Source organism: Theropithecus gelada, chromosome 12 (genome assembly GCF_003255815.1).
Source record: "Theropithecus gelada isolate Dixy chromosome 12, Tgel_1.0, whole genome shotgun sequence".
Lineage (NCBI taxonomy): Eukaryota > Metazoa > Chordata > Mammalia > Primates > Cercopithecidae > Theropithecus > Theropithecus gelada.
Genome location: NC_037680.1, coordinates 78,537,409 through 78,557,939, shown reverse-complemented (window position 1 = coordinate 78,557,939; position 20,531 = coordinate 78,537,409). Strand labels below are relative to the sequence as shown.

Genomic DNA, 20,531 nt, shown 5'->3' with positions numbered 1-20,531 from the left:
AGAATGGAAGTTGCTGACTTCCTATCAAAAAAGCTGCCTATTCTGATTTGTCTCTTCAGAGCCCAAGTGCTCTCTCTAGCCCTAAGCCAGCAATGGCTTAAGGCTTCACACTGCAGAATGGGGAGGTGGGTTGAGGTGCATGTGTGTGAGCATCTCTGTTTAGGCAGGATCCTTTTCCGCAACAAAACCTTTTACTCCTGTTTACAATTCACTGAATAAAAGTTTAAAAGTCTAGGAACACACAATTCAAAAGGAATCGATGACTTCAACAATTTCTCCTGCCTTAGTAGAGCTGAGTGTCTGGGGCTTCCAGGCAAGTTACTTGTGAATATGTGTAAGGAAATTTAAGGTATGTTTTAAATAAACATACCAGAGCTTATGCATCCCACATGAGGCTCTCCTTCAAAGCAATCTCCCTGGAAGATGAATTACTTATTCCAAAGATGCTGTTAAAAACACTCTGGATCATTTCTTTTTCGACACTGAAGTGAATGGAGTATCTTGATGAGGACAAATATTTATCCTTTAAAGGTGGATTTGATTTTTAACAGCTAAAATTCATTTAGATCAAAGTCTGGGGAATAAGGTGCATGATCAAGTTAAGTAATACCATTTTAGATTAAAAGATGAGGATGATAAAATTGAGACTCATTTTCTCATGAGGATTGTGTATGGTTCTGAAGGCCAAAGAGTCTGAACAATGGCAGTATTGATGGGGTAAGCTGGCACTTTTCAAAGAGATTTCTTTAAAAGACAACACATTTGAAAGTAGCAATTTTTGGAATCTACTTTTTTAAGTCTATTGCCTCAGAGAGGCACTGTAGAATAGTGATTAGAAGCATAGGCTCTCAAGGCAGTTCTGGAATCTAAGTTCGGCATCACCATATATAATATCAACTGTGTGACTCCAAGCAGGTCACTTAACTTGTGTAAGCTTCCTTTTCTTTTCTTTTTCTCTCCTTTTTTTTTTTTTTTTTTTTTTGAGATGGAATCTTACTCTGTCACCCAGGCTGGAGTGCAATGGCACTGTCACAGCTCACTGCAACCTCCACCTCCTGGGGTTCAAGCGATTCTTCTGCATCAGCCTCCTGAGTAGCTAGGACTACAAGTGCATGCCACCATGCCCAGCTAATTTTTGTATTTTTAGTAGAGATGGAGTTTCACCATGTTGGCCGGGATGGTCTTGAACTCCTGACCTTAAGTGATCCTCCTGCCTCAGCCTCCCAAAGTGCTGGGATTACAGGCGTGAGCCACTGTGCCTGGCAAGCTTAATTTTCTTCATCTGAAAGGGAGGATTATAATATTAACTACTAGCTGAGCATGGTGGCTCACGCCTGTAATCCCAACACTTTGGGAGGCTGAGGCGGGCAGATCACCTGAGGTCAGGAGTTCAAGACCAGCCTGGCCAACATGGTGAAACCCTGTCTCTACTAAAAACTACCAAAAAATTAGCCGGGTGTGGTGGCGCACGCCTGTAGTCCCAGCTACTAGGGAGGCTGAGGCATGAGAATCACTTGAACCCAAGAGGTGGAGGTTGTTGTGTGCCAAGATTGTACCACTGCACTGCAGCCTGGGTGACAGAGCAAGACTCTATCTCAAAAATATATAATAATAATAATAATAACTACTTCACAGATGGCTGTGAGGAATAAATCAGGTCATATATATGAAAAGCATGAGGTTATATATGCAGAACCCCTATTTTACTACCTGACATGTACTAAGTGCCTGATAAATTTTGGCTATTGTGTTTCTTCATTGTCACATTGTGTACATACAAACACATGACTATTCATACCTAGATGGGAGTAAATCCATAATGTTGATGGTATTTGTGATGTGTATGACAATACTAGTAACTATCATTTATTATACAGTTGTCGTGAGTCAAACCCTTTCAAGCCTCATGATAGCCCCCTTACAGGCAGGTACTATTGCTGGACCAGTTCTTACAGATGAGGAAGCCGAGGCTTCATGAAGTTAAGTAACCTGCGCAAAGGCATTCGTACAAAGCTGTGGAGTCAGGATCTGAACCCAGGCACTCTGACACTTTTAACCCTCTCCCACACAGCAGCTTCTGAAGCCCTGTCAGTCCTCTTCACAGTGACATGAAGACATCATGAGTAGAGGTTTCAAGTATGAAACCTCAGGGGTTGGATTTGAGTTTGAAGCCCAGCTTACTCACTCACCTGTCATGTGGCCCAGGGGACTAATGAAGACGTGATTCCAGGATAGCATTTAGTACAGTCCAGTCCTCAGGAAACGGGACTGAAATTCACATGCATGAAACCTCAATCAACTGAGCGTTCCATGCTCAGAATGGTTTTGGTCCCCTACCCCCTACCCTTGAGACACATAAGCTCCCCTGGGCAATAGTAGTACAAGTGTTCTGAAAGCCTTTGGTGATAGCCGAAGTATGAAAAAGCAGCCTTACTGATAGTGGAAAATTCTCCTGAAAGTGGGCAAAGTGTTTCCATCAGATTATGGCCAAATTCCAGCTGGGGTGGAGGAGGTGACAGACAAAACCACTTAGTGTTCCTACTCAGTCCACAAGCTGACACTCTGATCAAGCACTTTTCCTAGCACGTGTTCTTGGAGAGCAGCTTGTTATCTGGGGCTGGAAGCCGGGGCTGCCTGCCAATCCCCGGCCCGCAACAGTGCTTTCTCACAGAGTCACATCAAGTCTGAATGGTCACAGGGGAACCTAACATTGCTTGCAGTTTAGTCTCTGGCTGGTCTGGATCATTCATTCATTCATTCCTCTTTCTTCTGCATCGAGGAGACTCCACACCATGTTCCCAGGAGTGATTCCAATCTTGGGGACATGTGGTGATTCATTTTTAAAAAGAGGCTTATTTACACGACTACATCTGCTAAACACATTTTTATCTGTTCTTTGTTGTTGCTTGGAATGACACCTGTCAAATGACCTAAATTGTGCCTTCTACCTGCCCTTTAAAAGGACAGAACAACATAAATTTAATTGCATGTTGGGTAGAAGGTGCTTTATTTTCCACCAGAGAAACTATATAATATGGAACTGACAATAGTCAAAGGTGCCTCCAATTATTTTTGCTAAAATTCTTCTCAACTGCCCAGTTTCTCACCCCATGGAAAACCAAGCACTGTCCTAGTTAAGTATCACCCACCCAAGAACTTTTACAAATGTGAACTTGGTTTCCTACTTGGTCAGCATTCATTCGCACCCCAGAAATGTTATCCTTAATATTGAAATTAAAATGGATTTCCTGGTTAGTTACCTCCCTTTTCTCACCTGTAAATGAGAACCTTTAAAACTGATTTCTGAGACACCTTCCAGCGGCCAAGCTTGTGATTCTGTTTTGTGAGACAGACAAATGTGTGAGTCTCTCTGTGTCCCAAACAGCAAGCCATCATTCCAACCCAAATATTATTCATTTCATTCATTAGCTTAATAAATGCTTGGTGAATGAGCGACTGAATTAATTAACGAATGCCTACTGTGTTTCCCGCCCCAGGGAACACACGGATAAATAAGACAGTTTCTGCCTTTCAGCAGCTCAGACTGAAGAGAGAGACAGATGTATAAACAGAAGTGCTGCTCAGTTTAACTTTCTTTTCAGTGAGTTTTATTTACTTATTATTATAATAAATATTTTAATTTATTTAGTGCCTAATCTGTGTCAGGCATGCTGCTGGGTGTTATACAATGAATTTTCACACTCACTCTGCAAAATAGGGATTATTGACCTTATTTTAAAGATTAGAAATCCAAGGCCAGCAAGTGACAGACTTGATCTGGTTGGCTCCTAATCACATGTTTATGGTATGTGATTACTAAGTCATATGTGTATGATATGAGATATATGATCTTTACCGATTCCGGAAAGAAAAGCAAAATGGCACCATGATTTGATCTCAATGGAAGGCAGGAAGTGGTGGTGTTTCCAGTTCATTCGCTTAACCAACATTGATTGAACATCTTCTCAATGTCCAACTTACAGTAGACATTGGGGATAAAATTTAAAAAGCTATGCATTCTTCTAATCTCCTAATGCTGTCAGTTTTTAAAAAGGATAAAGAAGGCCAGGCATGGTGGCTCATGCCTGTAATCCCAGCACTTTGGAAGGCTGAGGTGGACGAATCACCTGAGGTGGGGAGTTTGAGACCAGCCTGACCAACATGGAGAAACCTGTCTCTATTAAAAATACAAAATTAGCCTGGTGTGGTGGCAGGTGCCTGTAATCCCAGCTACTCGGGAGGCTGAGGCAGGAGAATCACTTGAACCTGGGAGGCGAAGGTTGCAGTGAGCTGAGATCACGCCATTGCACTCCAGCCTGGGCAACAAGAGTGAAATTCCATCTCAAAAAAAACAAAACAAACAAACAAAAATAAAATAAAATAAAATAAAAAAGAAGAAGAAAGAAGTGTCAACTAATAATTGCAATGAAATGGGAACAATACTATCATGTACATAGCAACAGAGTGCTCTGGGATCCCAGAGAAGAGAGCAACTCACCCTGGGGCTGGAGGACCTTTCAGTTGAGCCTTGAAGGATAAGAATTCACCAGGCAGAGAGGATGGAGGAGGGCATTCTAAGCAGAGGGAACAGAAAGTGCAAAAGGCTAGGGATGTGAACAGAATACCGCATTCAGGGAATAATGAGAAATTCCACATGGGTGAGTGTAGAGGAAGCGAGTGAGCCTGGAGGCTGATGGAGCCACAGCCAGAGCACTCAGTTGGGGCCATGCTGAAGAGCTGGTGCAGAATTTATCCTATGACTGATAGAGATTTTTTTAGGGGGGATAGTGACATCATCTGATTTGTTTTTTAACAAGAGAACCTTGGCTTCAGTGTGGAGCAGTGATTATCAGCCCTGGCTACACATTAGAATAACATGGGGAGCTTAAAAAAGTCCTGTGCCTATGTTGCAGACCGGAGCAATGAAACAGGAATTCCCGGGAGCGGGACCCAGGCATCAGTATTTTCAAGATGATTCCAATGTGCAGCCAAAGTTGAGAACTACTGGTACGAGGAATGCTCCAGGGAAAAAACTGGTGGCTGGAAGGCCAGTTTAGGAGACTACAGGGCAGAATACAGCTAGGACAGTGTTCTCACTTTAGTGAATGCAGATTTACCAGGCTCCACCCCACCCATTTCCTGATTCAGTAGGTCTGAGGTGAGCCCCGAGAATTTGCATTTCTAACCGCTTCCCAGGGGATGCTGATGTTGCTGGTACAGGGACCTCACTTTGAGAACCACATAGCCTGGCACTGGCGAGAGAAGAAAATGGACTGAAAGGTATTTAGAAGGCAGGGAGAGGGGAATCAGGCAATTGGGAGGATGGTGATGCTATTAACCAAAACGAGAATGGAGAAGACCTTTTTTGCTTTGTTTTTGATGTAGGAAGAAGTTTGGACATGCAGAATTTGACATATTTGTTAGAAACATCTAGGTGAAAGCGCCTCATCAAGCAGCTGGAATTACTTCTCTAACTATTAGGAAAAAGTGAGGCGAATTCTGGGACAAATTAGAACCTTAAAGTTGCCCTAATTGAAGATAGATATGAACCTATATGTAGCTTGAGAATATATATTACTTATATTAGAAACCTTTGGCTGTGTGTGGTGGCTCATGTCTGTAATCCCACTACTTTGGGAGGCTGAGATAGCCAGATTGCTTGAGCCCAGGAGTTAGAGACCAGCCTGGGCAACATGGTGAAACCCATCTCTACTTAAAAAAAAAATTAGCTGACTGTGGTGGCATGAGCCTGTAGTCCCAGCTATTAGGGAGGTTGAGACTGCAGTAAGCCACTATCGTGCCTCTCCACTCCAGCCTGGGTGACAGAGGAGACCCTATCTCAAAAAAAAAAAAAAAGAAAAAGAAAGAGAAAGAGAACCCCCCCTTTTTTTTTCTTACGACATGTTTAATTAACAAAAGACTAATGGTGTTCTTTTAGCCACTGGGAAAGAAAAGATTGTATATAAGTGTACTGTTAATCCTTGAACAACATGGGCTTGAACTGCATAGGTCCACTTATAAAGTGGATTTTCTTCTGCCCCTTCCACCCTGAGACAGTAAGACCAACCCTTCCTCTTCCTTCTCAGCTCTTTCAACATGAAGACACAAAGTTGAAGACCTTCATCATGATCCACTTCCATTTAATGAACAGCAAATACATCTTCTCTTCTTTATGATTTTCTTAATAACATTTTCTTTTCTCTAGCTTACTTTATTGTAAGAATACAGTATAAAATACATACATAAAATATGTGTTAATTGGTTGTTTATCTTATTGGTAAGGCTTCTGGTCAACAGTAGATGATTAGTAGGTAAGTTTTTTTGAAGAGTCAAATGTTATATATGGGCCAGGTGTGGTGGCTGACGCCTGAAATCCCAGCACTTTGGGAGACCAAGGTGGGAGGCTCACTTGAGACCAGGCTCACTTCAAGACGAGCCTGGTCTCGTCTTGAAAAAAAAAAAAAAAAATTAAAAAAACTAGCCAGGTGTAGTTGCAAGTGCCTGTAGTCCTAACTGTTTGGAAGGCTGAGGTGGGAGGATGGCTTAAGCCCAGGAGGTTAAGGCTACAATGAGCTGTGATTGTACCACTTCACTCCAGCCTGGGTGACAGAGCTAGATCCTGCCTCAAAAATAAAATAAAATAAAAAGTTACATGTGGATTTTCTACTGCACACAGGATGGGGAGCGGGGGTAGGGGGTGGGGGGTTTGGCACCGCTAATCCCTGTGTTGTTCAAGGTTAACTGTATATATCTATATGTGCCATTAAACCTTGTTAAGTCTACTTAGGTCAAAATGTTTAAACTGCTTCCACCAGCTTTTTGCATTCATCTTCATACATAAAACAAAATGAAACTTTTGTTATATTGATAGTTGTTATGCTTTCCTCTTTTTATTTTATTTTATTTTTATTTTTTATTTTATTTTATTTTATTTTTTTTAGACAGAGTCTCATTCTGTCACCCAGGCTGGAAGGCAGTGGTGCGATCTCCTCTCACTGCCAGCTCCGCCTCCCGGGTTCACGCCATTCTCCTGCCTCAGCCTCCCGAGTAGCTGGGACTACAGGCACCCGACACCACACCCGGCTAATTTTTTGTATTTTTAGTAGAGATGGGGTTTCACCGTGTTAGCCAGGATGGTCTCGATCTCCTGACCTCGTGATCTGCCCGCCTTGGCCTCCCAAAGTGCTGGGATTACAGGCGTGAGCCACTGTGCCCAGCCGCTTTCCTCTTATTTATGTGAAGAGTACAAGGTTCCCCCAGTGGTAAAACACAGGGGTTGGGTTTTGTGCCTGCCGAGGACCCATCCACATCCAGCATTCCATGAGTTTGCCTTTGATTCTCTGTCAGTTTTGCCAGAAAGATCTCCGAGAGTCGGCAATACTGGAAAAGTTTTTTTGCCCATTTTAATTTAACTTTTTTAGAGTTCATCTCTATAAAAAACTCGTAAGGCCCTATTGTCAGAGCTATGTCTTAAAGGTATTTCCAAACTTGTTTCTTATTCTTCACTTGACAAGTGCTGTCACAGGGCTCCATCACTCCTAGAGTAACAGCTACCAATAAACAGAAAATTATTTCCAACCAGCTAACATGCTGTTTACTTTCCAGAAAAATTGCACTTTCCAATCTGACAGTTGATCAAGGGGTATCCCGCTGCTGTCAGCAGGAAGAAATGTTTAAACACAGAGATGGGAGTTTAAACATTTTCTCATTATCACAGAATAAGGGGAAAAAACACAAATAAATAAATAAGTAAAAATGGCATCCAGACTCTCTCACCCCCTGCTGGGAGCGTAATGAAGCTGGGTCATGTGACCTGAAGGAGTGGGCTTTCATCTCTGGCCCCAGTATCGTTACTCAAGTGACACCTGTCACATGACCCAACTTCGGTCTTTTATCTGCCTTCCCCAGGCACTCTTTTGGGGAACTGTCTTTTCCAGAGATGCGTGGCCCATTGCAGCCATTGTAGTGGGCGCTGTTTGTGTGATTAGCCTGGCCTTTTATGTTTCCTGCCTCAAATCCCCTAGATCTTTCTCTAAACATTGAAACATAAAAAATTACAAAATACCTACAAAACTAAAATGAAAACCAAAAAGATCTCAAAGCGGAAAAAATCAGTTCTATTATTTTATTCATACAAGTTTTCAGGAATTGGAATTTGTCTGTAGAGAAAAATATCTGTATTTTAAAACTCTGATCTTCATTTTTTAATCTATTCTTCAGAGTAGGAGGTTAGCGAAACCCAGGGTTCCTGCAGCTCTAACTAGCCAGGCTCACCAAATGTAACCACAGTCACAAATAGAACCAGAATCAGTTGTCGACTTTCCCTCCCAACTTCATCCCCAAACCCAAACTCACTGTTAAATCTAAGTTGGTTCCATATTGTCCTCCCGGCTTCCCTTCCAGGTTAAGCCCCATGGTTATTAGCATATTTAATTCCCCTGTTCCTTTTTTTTTTTTTTTTCACTTTGCTATCACCACCGCCACCTAATTTTTATAGTGCTTACTATGTACCAGGCACTGTTTAAAATATTTTATTATTTATTATTATTGTTTTTGAGACAGAGTCTTGCTCTGTCACCCAGGCTGGAGTGCAATGGCATGATCTCGGCTCACTGCAACCTCCACTTCCTGGGTTCAAACGATTTTCGTGCCTCAGCCTCCGAGTAGCTGGGATTACAGGCATGTGCCACCATGCCTGGCTAATTTTTTTTTTTTTTTTTTTTTTTGAGACGGAGTCTCGCTCTGTCGCCCAGGCTGGAGTGCAGTGGCCGGATCTCAGCTCACTGCAAGATCCGCCTCCCGCGTTTACGCCATTCTCCTGCCTCAGCCTCCCGAGTAGCTGGGACTACAGGGGCCCACCACCTCGCCCGGCTAGTTTTTTTGTATTTTTTTAGTAGAGACGGGGTTTCACCGGGTTAGCCAGGATGGTCTCGATCTCCTGACCTCGTGATCCGCCCGTCTCGGCCTCCCAAAGTGCTGGGATTACAGGCTTGAGCCACCGCGCCCGGCCCGCCTGGCTAATTTTTGTATTTTTAGTAGAGACCAGGTTTCACCATGTTGGCCAGGCTGGTCTCGAACTCCCGACCTCAGGTGATCCACCCACCTCAACCTCCCAAAGTGCTGGCTTACAGGCATGAGCCACTGCGCCCAGCCCAATTTACTTATTAATTTTGAGACAGGGTCTTGCTCTATCACATAGGCTAGAGTCCAATGGCACCATCACAGCTCACAGCAGCCTCTGAACTCCTGGGCTCAAGTGACCCTCCCACCTCAGCCTGCCAAGCAGCTGGGATTACAGGCCTATGCCACCATGCTCAGCTAATGTTTTCATTTCTTATAGAGATGAGGTCTCACTATGTTGTTCAGGCTAGTCTCAAACTCCTGGCCTCAAGTGATCCTCCCACTTTGGCTTCCCAAAGTGCTAGGATTACAGGAATAAGCCACGGTGTCCAGCTTCTTTAAAATATTTTAAATGTATTAATTCTTTTAATCCTCACCACCAACGCTATAAGTCAGATACTATTATTCCTATCTTACAAAGGAGGAAGTGAAAGCAGAGAAGGGAGGTAACTTGCCCCCATATCGCACAGCTAGTAAGTGGCAGAGACAGATTTGAACAAATGCCTGATTGTGTACCCCCGGCTCCTGATTCTGTATGCCTGCTCAGTGGTTTGATGATATTTTATCTGTGTACTTTTCTTCTCCGGTCTCAGAGGACATGCATCTCTTACCCTCTCCCAGGCAAACATAGACTGTTAATCTCATTTCCTTCAATCTCTGCATCTTCACTGATTCATTTATTCCACGTGTTTCCTAAGCACCGACTACGTGTCATGCACAATTCTAGGTGCTTGGGGTATATCAGTAACAGAACATATCAAAATCATTGTTCCTGTGGGGCTTGATTGCTACTGTGGGAGATAGAAAACATAATAAATGTAATACATTGGTATGTCATATATGAAGAAAAGCCAAAACAGTACAGGGCAAGGGAGAAAAAGTGTGCCAGGTTGCAGGTGAAACATGGTAGAGTTCATTCATTCATTCATTCAAAAGACGTTTACTTAGACTCTGCTACGTGCAAGAGAGTGTTCAAGGTGCTTGAGATACACCAGTGAATAAAACACATTTCTAGGCTGGAGGTGGTGGCTCATCCGAAGGCAGGTGGATCACCTGAGGTCAGCAGTTTGAGACCAGCCTGGCCAACATGATGAAACCCCATCTCTACTAAAAATACAAAAATTAGCCGGACATGGTGGCACATGCCTGTAATCCCAGCTACTTGGGAGGCTGAGGCAGGAGAATTGCTTGAACCTGGAAGGCAGAGGTTGCAGTGAGTCGAGATCATGCCATTGCACTCCAGCCTGGGTGAGAAGAGCAAGACTACATCTCAAAAAAATGTACATAAAATAAAATAAAACAGATTCCTATCCTCATGGAGCTTACATTCCAGCTGGGGGGAGATAGAAACAATAAATATTATAAATTGGTAAATCTATTATGGAGCACAACAACAAGTGATAAGATGCTTTAGAAAAATAGGGCAGGTTAAGGGGGATTGGTGTGCAGGAGGCTTCCAAATTAGTGGCCCATTAAATAGGGTGGCCAGGGTAGGCTTCACCAACTGGGAACATTTAGACAAAGGCTTGAAGTAGGCAAGATGTGTGGATATTTGGAAGAGGAATTCTAGGCAGCAAGACGAGCCAGGCAAGAACTCGAGAAGGGATCATGCCTGGTATTTTTGGATTATCCACTGATTCTTCAACTTCTTTCTTTTTTCTTCAGCTCATAAAAATGTATAATCTCTCCTATGCCAACAAAACACAAAACCTATCAGTCCTTCCACGCTGTAGTGAGTCCTCCATCTTTCCTATCCTTTTATGCAAGAATTTCTGAAAGATATTCCCTGATTCTGCTTTCATACCTGTCACTGTCTCTTTAATCCATCATGCTTTTCTATGACCACCATGCCACAGAAGCTGCTCCCTTGTAGGTTACCAAGGACTGGTAGCATCCCAAATCCATGGCCTTTCTTTGCACCTTCCTGACGGTTTTCTCTGCAGGCTACTCAATCTTGGAACGTTCTTGTTAATTTCTGTCACACAGAATGGTTCTAGTTCCTCCCCTCTCCTTGCAACACCTCCCCTTTCTACCAATTTCTAACCACTAATGCTTTGTCTCCTTTGTTGATTCTTCCATCTCCATGCTCTAAATACGAGCTTTCCCAAGGTACAATTCTTGTGCTTCCTCTCTTCAGATATGTTCTCTTGGGCAGTCACATCCTGGGGACTTCAAGGACCATCAGTGTGTAGATGACACACAGTCACAGCCATCTCCATGTCCTGTTCCCAGGCTGGCAGTTCTAATCATCTTATGCACACCAGTACCTCAAACTCAAGATGTCTAGAAGTGAGCTCATAACTGTCTCTCTCAAAGGAAGTACCCAACTGTGAATGTTGTAACAAGCCGTCCAGGCCTCCAGATTGGAAACCTTATGCCCATTCTTCACCTCCCACTGCCCCCGCCCAACACCACACAGCCCCACGGTCAATTAGTTGCTGTGGCAGATTCTATTGGTTGTCTGCCCAACAGTCTGTACCCACTTCTTCCTCAGTCATCTCCTCTGTGATAGGGCAGACCGATAGGTTGTCATGACTATTTAGGAATTTGCCCCTCAGGAGAGGTGGTGCTAGCTTCAGATCAGGAGGAAATCCTGAACATTCTAAAGCAGCCATCGAATTCCCCTTGCTAGCATTTCAGAAGCAGGTATGTGACAGTCTGATCAGTAAGATATAAAGAGAACTGTACTTTCTTTTTTTCTTTTTTTTTTTTTTTTTGTTGAGATAGTCTCACTCTGTCACCCAAGCTAGAGTGCAGTGGCACGATCTCGGTTCACTGCAACCTCTGCCACCCAGGTTCAAGCAATTCTCCTGCCTCAGCCTCCTGAATAGCTGGGATTACAGGCACCTGCCAACACGGCCAGCTAATTTTTGTAGTTTTAGTAGAGATGGGGTTTCACCATCTTGGCCAGGCTGGTCTTGAACTCCTGACCCCGTGATCCACCCGCCTCAGCATCCCAAAGTGCTGGGATTACAGGTGTGAACCACTGCTCTTGGCCTGTGCTTTCTTTTAAAGTGAAGCATACAGGAAGAGATGGTCTCTTCTTCAACTGGATGTAGACATGTCTGCATGTGATGCTGGGAATTGTGGCAGGATCTTGTGACCATGATAGGAACCAGCCTGAGGACTAAGGCAATGAAGGACACTGAAGATGCACTGAAGAAAGATAGAAAGACCCTACATCCCTGTGATGTCATCGACCCATCAAATGAATCAATCTTGGAACCACCTACTTCTAGGCTTCTTATGTAAAATAATACCCTTGTGGGTTAAGCCATTGAATTGGGGTTTTCAATTCCTTACAACCCCAAACAACCTGTTCTTTCTTTTTTATTAGTTTTATTATTATTATTATTTTTTAGAGATGGAGTCTTGCTGTATTGCCCAGGCAGCCTCAAACTCCTAGGCTCAAGGGATCCTCCTACCTCAGTCTCCTGAGTAGCTGGAAATACAGGTTCATGTCACCTCTCCCAGCTCCTGTCCTTTCTATAACACCCTTACATTGGGGATCTTCTTATCCCTTCAATTGTCTGTCTTGTAATATCCAACGATATTAATAGTTCTTACAATAGAAACAATTGTGTACAAGGATGATAATAAACTTGGATGATTTCATTACTGAGCACATGAGATCTTATATCAGGTGCACATCAACCCACTTAGGGATAGAGAAGAGTTAGAAGTAGAAACATGCAGAAAATCAGGGAGGATGGACCAAAATAAAACTGCCCTCGGAATTTATTAATGAAAAGTGTCAAAACTAAACAAAAGGTGTTCATCTTCTCTGTCAATGTAACCTTCAGGAAAAGACCTTCTGAGTTATTTGGTTCTAAGAAGTGTAACTTTTCAGAGTGATTTATTTTCTTCCAGCATCCACTGGAGGCTCTCAGAGATTTTATTTTTAAAAGGCAAAACCTTTCGAGACTAACTTCAAGGTGGTATTAAATGCACACTTAAAATATCAAGAAATGTTAGAAGACATCACTATCAACTTTCACATAAATCCTGACACTCTATGTCAGCACTGTTCAATAGAACTTTCTGCAATAATAGAAATGTTCTGTAGCTGCATCATGCAATATGGCAGCCACCAGCCTCAGAGCTATTGAACATTGACTGAGAAACTGATTTTTAAATTTAATTTAATAATTAATTCAAATGTAAATATAAATGGTCACATGTTCCTAGTAGCTCCCACGCTGGATAGTGCAGGTGTGTGTTTTATGTGTCCTGGTAGCAGTCAGGATAGACTACTTACACTATAGTAACAAATAACCTCAAAATATTAGTGGCTTAAAACAAGAAAGTTTTACTTCTCTCTTTCACTACACCTTCATCATATGTCATCCGGGAACTCTGTTCTACATCTCCTCATTCTGGGATCATCTTAAACTTTAGCGGCTTAAAACAATAAAGTTTTACTTCTCTCTTCCACCACACCTTCATCATATGTCATCCGGGAACTCTATTCTACATCTCCTCATTCTGGGATCATCTTAAACACTCCTGGTCACTGGAACCGAGGGAAAAGTAAAAAGAAATTTGAGTCAGATGTGGTGGTGCACACCTGTAGTCCTGGCTACTTGGGAGGCTGAGGTAGGAGGATTGCTTGAGCCCAGGAGTTTGAGGCTGCAGTGTGTGATGATCATAACCTGTGAATAGTTGCTGCACACCAGCCTAGGCCACATGGTGAGACCCCATCTCAAAAAACAAAACAAAAAAAAAAAAGGAAAGAAATTTGGAAGGTCTTATGCTGGCAATCAAATGAATGCTTGGCTCAGAAGTGACACAGATCACCTCCCCTCACAATTCATTGGCTAGAACTAACCACATGGCCATATCCAGCCATCCGAGAGCCAAGAAGTGCCACCGCATTATGGATGCCTGGAAGACAGAAATATTAGGTGAATAGCACTAGTGGCTAAGTAAGCATTACTAAAATAACTAGTGCCTCAAACTGAACAAAAATAAATTATGTTTTTAAAAGTCTGGTGTTTGTCTATACAGAAGAAACAACAAAAACATGGGATGAAAAAATATGCACAAATTCCAGGAATGTTTATTTGATAAAACTGAGAAATTAAAGATGTAAATGTTTTAGAGTCTTTTTTTTTTTTTTTTTTTTTTTTTTGAGACGGAGTCTCGCTCTGCCGCCCAGGCTGGAGTGCAGTGGCTGGATCTCAGCTCACTGCAAGCTCCGCCTCCCGGGTTCACGCCATTCTCCTGCCTCAGCCTCCCGAGTAGTTGGGACTACAGGCACCCGCCACCGCGCCCGGCTAGTTTTTTGTATTTTTTAGTAGAGACAGAGTTTCACCGTGTTAGCCAGGATGGTCTCGATCTCCTGACCTCGTGATCCGCCCGTCTCGGCCTCCCAAAGTGCTGGGATTACAGGCTTGAGCCACCACGCCCGGCCTGTTTTAGAGTCTTATCTTTTTATTAAGCTTTTGAATAGGTAAATCCATTAAAGAAGGAAGCACAAGCATAATCATATGCATAATGTATATGCATATGCATAAGCATAATGTATCTTCCATTATAAAGAGGATAATTCTGTCAACTTCCACGTAATAAAATCAATTTTTAAAAAACCAAATTTGTCTATCCATTCCTGCAGCAATAGTATCTAACCATAATTCCAAGTATAGTCTGTCCACAGCTGTTCCAAACTCATTATTGGAGAATCTTGGAATTAGATGGGACACTGGAGGTCAGCTGTTCTAACCTCCAACATGGGAATCCCTCCTACAGCTCTCATATCTTCAGGGAGGCAGAGGAATCCCACTCCTGTTGTGGGAACTCAGTGTACTGATGGACAGGTGAAGCTGCTCAAGAACTCTTGCTGATGCATCAACGGTAGCATCCCTGAGCTTTCAATTGGTACTAGCATTATCTTTGGGGGACAGCGAAATTATACTATTAATTCATATTGTACTTAAAAGTGCCAATTTCCACTAAGTCACAGCCTTTTTTTTAAGTTGTAGCCCAAAGTGTAAGAATTTAAGTCAGATGAAATTTGATGGAAATAAGCGTTGTTTTGGCCTGCTGTTCATTGGCTTCTAGCAAGGTGTCTTTTGAATCGTGATCCAATACTAAATAGCAGCTGCCTCTGCAAGAGTTATATATTCTCTAAATTTGATAGGTATCAGGAACATTGGAGAGCCAGGTCTGAGGTTTGCATCTTAAGTCTGGCATGCTACTATGAAGGAGTTATTTAACTTCACTGAGCCTCAGTCTCACCTTTTATGAAATGGAAGTCATAAATTAATAATAATAGTACTTACTCTAAGCAGTTGTATGAATAAGTTGTCCAAGTACTCTGATTTATTCAAGTAATTAATAAAAATATTTGACCAGAATAGGACTCAAGACTGAACGTTGTAGCACACCACAGCTGGCCTTTCTCTGGGTTAAATAACTACCATGATTTGAGTACATATATCTGTTCCATCACCCAACCCACACCGTTTCATCTTTCAGGTACAGTTGGACAGGCTTTGTCAAATGCCTTACTAAAATCAAATACTTACTCAGGCAGGTTGATTTGGGCTACCTATGTGTCTTTTTCCTTTTCCCATCTCAGACGGTGGGGGATAGTTACTATTTTTTAATTCTCTCTTAATTAGTTCCTCCTTGTTCTTCCAAAGAATATACAGAGGTCTCTGGTTTCTAGGCTACTACATTTCCTGAGATGATCCATAGACAGAAGTGATTTGAGTTTCCCTGGCTTCTTTTAGAAGGAGTCATTGTATAAAACGGCACACATGTTAGCTAAGACAGATCTCTCATTTTACTTGAGGGGTGTGTGTGTGTGTGTGTGTGGTGGTGGTGGTGGTGGTGCAACAGGGCTTAAATTATATCTTTGGAACTCTGCTCCCATCTATTTATTCAATATCTCCACCATCAAACCAGTGCTTAGATTCCCCATCACTGTTGCCATCATCACAGACAATTGAGATTCAGTAGGAGGAGATAGCCTGAAATTCAATTCTAATCAGCAGCCAAATCCAAATTCCTAAAATATGGGTTGGGTGGTAGTATGCTCTGATAATCCACTTTAGTGAGTGAGGAAGTGCCCCCTACGAAATAATAATAAATAGTCCTCAGGAAGTCCTGTTGTTGACAATGTTATCCAAGAAACTGTCTTCCCTGGAGACTTTTCTAAACTTTAGACTAGTTTTCTCTTTGCCACAGAAATCTTTTGTTGGGAGACACTGTAAGCGAACACAGGAGTGGCAGGTCTCTGTAAGCACCAGCTCTGTCTCCAGATTCTTGTCACATTATCAGTCTCTTATCTGTCTTTTTGGGAAATCAACCTTCTAGCCCAGGAATCTCTTATCAAATGGCAAAATGAATGAAATTATTCAGAAGTCCTCTTCTCAGACTATCTTAGTTTATGTCTAATTTTTTAAAATCAATCACTTAAATTCTAGGCAAATGACAATAGCAATAACCTTCCATTGCGTTTTCCTCCAGTATTATGTACTGTTGCCTCGAACATCATATTTAAACTATTCCAGGTCATAGGTGAGGGCATAAAACCCCTTGTTCAGTATGGAGTTATATTTGAAACTTCTTAGTAGGCTGAAGCAAATGAAAATCAAAGCTGCAGAAATACAGCCCTGGAAGTGAATGAAAAATAAACACAATCAAAATAATGAACAACAGAGTATTGATGAAGGAAAATAGTTAAACATTGCAAAGTTATTGATGGCATTATATATCTTAATAGAAAAGGTAATGATAAAGCATAAGGGAGGCAGCATCTTAACCCTGGTTATAAGAACTGAGAAAGCTTTACAAATAATCAAAATCTATCTCCAGATAGATTCTATAAACTATCATTGTAACTCACCACCCACTGCTCAAAACATGCTGAGCTTTGAAAGAGTAGGTGTAAAGCCCTTACTCTATTGCCTGGTGTGTAGTATCTATCCAGTAAATTTTAGTTCCCCTCTATTTCTCTGTTGTAGACATTAGTATACATTTCTTCCCTGCCTGAAACCAACATTTTGAAGCTCTTTCAAGAATCTTAATTTTGAGGCATTGCTGCCAGTTACGAAGTCCTAATATCCCAATTTACATTTTGACTCTCCTGAAAAGTGAATATTTTAACATAAATTCAATTCACTGGAAAAGATTTACAGGCCCCAAGTGTCCATGTGATTACTGCTTTTAGTCTCTTTAACTCTAGCACTCTAGATTTTGCTGATCCCAAGCCATTTATTAAACAGTTTAATTGCTCTAGCTTTTCCCTCTTGTGGCTCATCTCGGTTTTATCTCCTTATATTCGTACCAAGGCCTAGGGACATCGTGAGATTACTCCAGCAGAGGCGAAATCTGCCTTCTCCCTTCTTCAATTGCTGGTGCAGCCCACAAGCTTGACACGCTGCATTTAATTGATTTTCTATTGTAACCAATTTATGTCTACAGGTAACAATTCTTTGTGGAAGGTCACTGTAGATCAGAAAGGTAAGGTTATCTCCCTACCTTCCAGTTGCTTAATAAAATAAAATAACAACAATAGAAATAATAATAATGTTAATGGAGCACCACCATCTGAGTCCATTTCCATTAGTGTCTTTGATAATTTTATGAAGGGTAAGCCCTCCACTTCACAGAATGCGGCTCAAGTTCATTCTGTCCTTGTAACTAGCAGGTTTAAAATAATTATACAGTGAAAGCTCTGCTCTAGAGAATATTTTGCTTGGGAAATACCATATTATATCACCAATTGTAATTTTAAATGTGTATTGTCAAAATACAAACTTAGGTATTTCATAAAATGCCCTGAGGATCAGCTACAATTTTAAAACTTCCCTGCTCTTTGAAGACAAGACAATGATCTTGGAAGAGCCAGGAAGCAGATATCTTTAATGTGTATATGCCTTTAAATCGTGACAGCCAAAGATAGAGATCAAAAGAAAGAATGAAGAGTGAATCCAGCCATGTGAGTGACAGTGTTTGGGGGTGTGTAGGGAGATGCCAGTGGTTACCATCTAGGCCCCTGGGAAGCATGGCCAAGCTGTGGTTGTCAAATGGGTGGCCAAATCATAGGATAATGCTTGTGGTTTGGGATATAGCCAGGGTCACCTAACGGGCGGGCAGGCTGGCTGGCAGGCTCTGCATGTGGGCTCTACCTTGATTCCTCTATCTTGATTCCATCTACCATCATGGAAGCCCCAGTATGGGAAGTGCTCTTGAGACATCTGCAGGGTTGTCTATACTATGGTGACTTTTGGAGTTGTCCCACCTGGCTTCCTGTGCCCGCTAGCAGTACTCATTTAAGGGGTATAGTGGCTTTGGGAAAATCATTCACAGCACCCCTTCCTACTCAAGATTACCCTGGAAGGTAATTTGTGCCACAAAAGTGACCAACCATCCTGGTTTACCCAGGACTGTGCCAATTCTAGTACTGAGCATCCTACAGCCAGGAAACCCCTTGGTCTTGGGGAAAACTTGGACAGTTGGTTACCCTTATCAGGACAAATTTTGCCCTGTCAGTTGACAGTGAGAACTCCCTAGTTAAGGGAAAACAGTTCTAATCCTTCATCCCACCTGTGTCAGCTGAAGATTTCACACTGATGAGGAAGCTTAGAAGTTCTGTCTTAGGAATTTAATCCCTGCTCCAGGAGTGGAAGAGACAGGCAATGCATGTAATTATTCTCTTTGCCCAGCCCAGGCAATGGAGGCCTGAAGAGGCAAGGCCACCTGTCCTAGAGTTGGCGAGGAAGAACTAGAAACAGCACAGAGGTGCTCTGAATCCCTGAGCAATGTCCTCTCCACTTGGCACCAATTGCATTTCAATTTTGTCCATAAGGAACCTCACTGTTGCAATCACTTACCTGGAAGAACCTTGGTGATCTCGCCCTTTCTTTTCATCAGCGTTTGCTAAACTGGGCTGGGTGGTGACCTTTCTGGTAGGAGGCCAAAAGGTCACACATTTCTGGCTTGAGCCTCACTCCTGAAACTGTAAACAAAGACTCCTCTGTAGGAATGAAAAGAGAGAAGCACCAATATGTTATTTCCTGGGATCTTTTGTGGTATATTTTTGTCTGTTGTAATATTTGTCACCTGAAGAAATGTCAAAGCATGAGCCAGACTTATTTACTAATAATTCATACTGACTCATAGATGACTCACTTTACTGAATCCAATAGTTGGCAAGTGCCTTCTATTTAATTCAATTTAATGCATATTTACCAAGTGAACACTTGTGCAAGGCAATATGCTATGTGTTGAAGATGATAAAAATAGGAATAAAACTGGGAGGAACACACACATACACATACAAACAAGGACCAAAAGTGAGGCACAAACAAAGGCTTATGATAACCCCTCCCTCCAGTCTATGGACAAGGAGAGCATAGACAAGGTGCCCTTTGAGACCTGAAGGATGACGATGCCCTCCATAGTAAAGGACTGCCAAGGAGGATATTCCCGGTTGAGGGATCAGCATGAGAAAAGACATGAAGGAAGAAAAGTGTTTGAGGGAACTGCAAGTCATCTTGCATGGTTAGAACAAGACAGACTGGGAGATAAAGTTGGAAAAATGGTCGGAACCAGATAGCGAAGGGAGCTAATGTCATGTCAAGGAGTCCGGACGTTAGAGGGTGATGTTAGTTAGAGAGTGATAGACAATGAGCATCACGCTGAGCTAGATACGTTTTAGAAAGTTTCCAATCTTATTAGATACTTTAGGCAATTTTTTTTTTTTTTTTTTGAGACAGAGTCTCGCTCTGTTGCCCAGGCTGGAGGGCAATGGTGCAATCTCGGCTCACTGCAACCTCCACCTCACAGGTTCAAGTGATTCTCCTGCCTCAGTCTTGCAGTAGCTGGGATTACAGGCAAGCACCACCACATCTGGCTAATTTTTGTATTTTTAATAGAGACAGGGTTTCACCATGTTGGCCAGGCTGGTCTTGAACTCCTGACCTCAGGTGATCCACCTGCCTCAGCCTCCCAAAGTGCTGAGATTATAGGCGTGAGCCACGGTGCCCAGCTGGAAATCTATTTATATAGACTCTAAGGTGCAACTTCCAGATTGAAAACAAAAACAAAAACAAAAAAACAAACAAAAAAAACACAACCATTTGAAAATATATATACTGGGCCGGGTGCGGTGGCTCAAGCCTGTAATCCCAGCACTTTGGGAGGCCGAGACGGGCGGATCACGAGGTCAGGAGATCGAGACCATCCTGGCTAACACGGTGAAACCCCGTCTCTACTAAAAAATACAAAAAACTAGCCGGGCGTGGTGGCGGGCGCCTGTGGTCCCAGCTACTCGGGAGGCTGAGGCAGGAGAATGGCGTGAACCCAGGAGGCGGAGCTTGCAGTGAGCTGAGATCCGGCCACCGCACTCCAGCCTGGGCGACAGAGCCAGACTCAGTCTCAAAAAAAAAAAAAAAAAAAAA

At 42.5% G+C, this 20,531-nt stretch overlaps 1 protein-coding gene across 2 annotated transcripts in view; it reads right to left on the bottom strand.

The window, feature by feature from the left end:
• Positions 1-14,541: 14,541 nt before the first annotated feature.
• Positions 14,542-20,531, bottom strand: part of CDK15 (cyclin dependent kinase 15) — a 90,691-nt gene continuing 84,701 nt past the window's right edge. Inside the window, exons 13-14 of one of the 2 annotated variants that reach the window (XM_025404663.1) lie at positions 18,963-19,105; positions 14,542-16,739 (exon numbers count right to left, since the gene is read on the bottom strand). In XM_025404663.1, coding sequence (XP_025260448.1) covers positions 18,999-19,105 — 107 coding nt within the window. In that variant the 3' untranslated portion in view covers positions 14,542-16,739; positions 18,963-18,998. Of the gene's footprint in view, positions 16,740-18,962; positions 19,106-20,531 lie in introns of those variants that run through there. The other variant, XM_025404664.1, reaches the window with a different exon arrangement.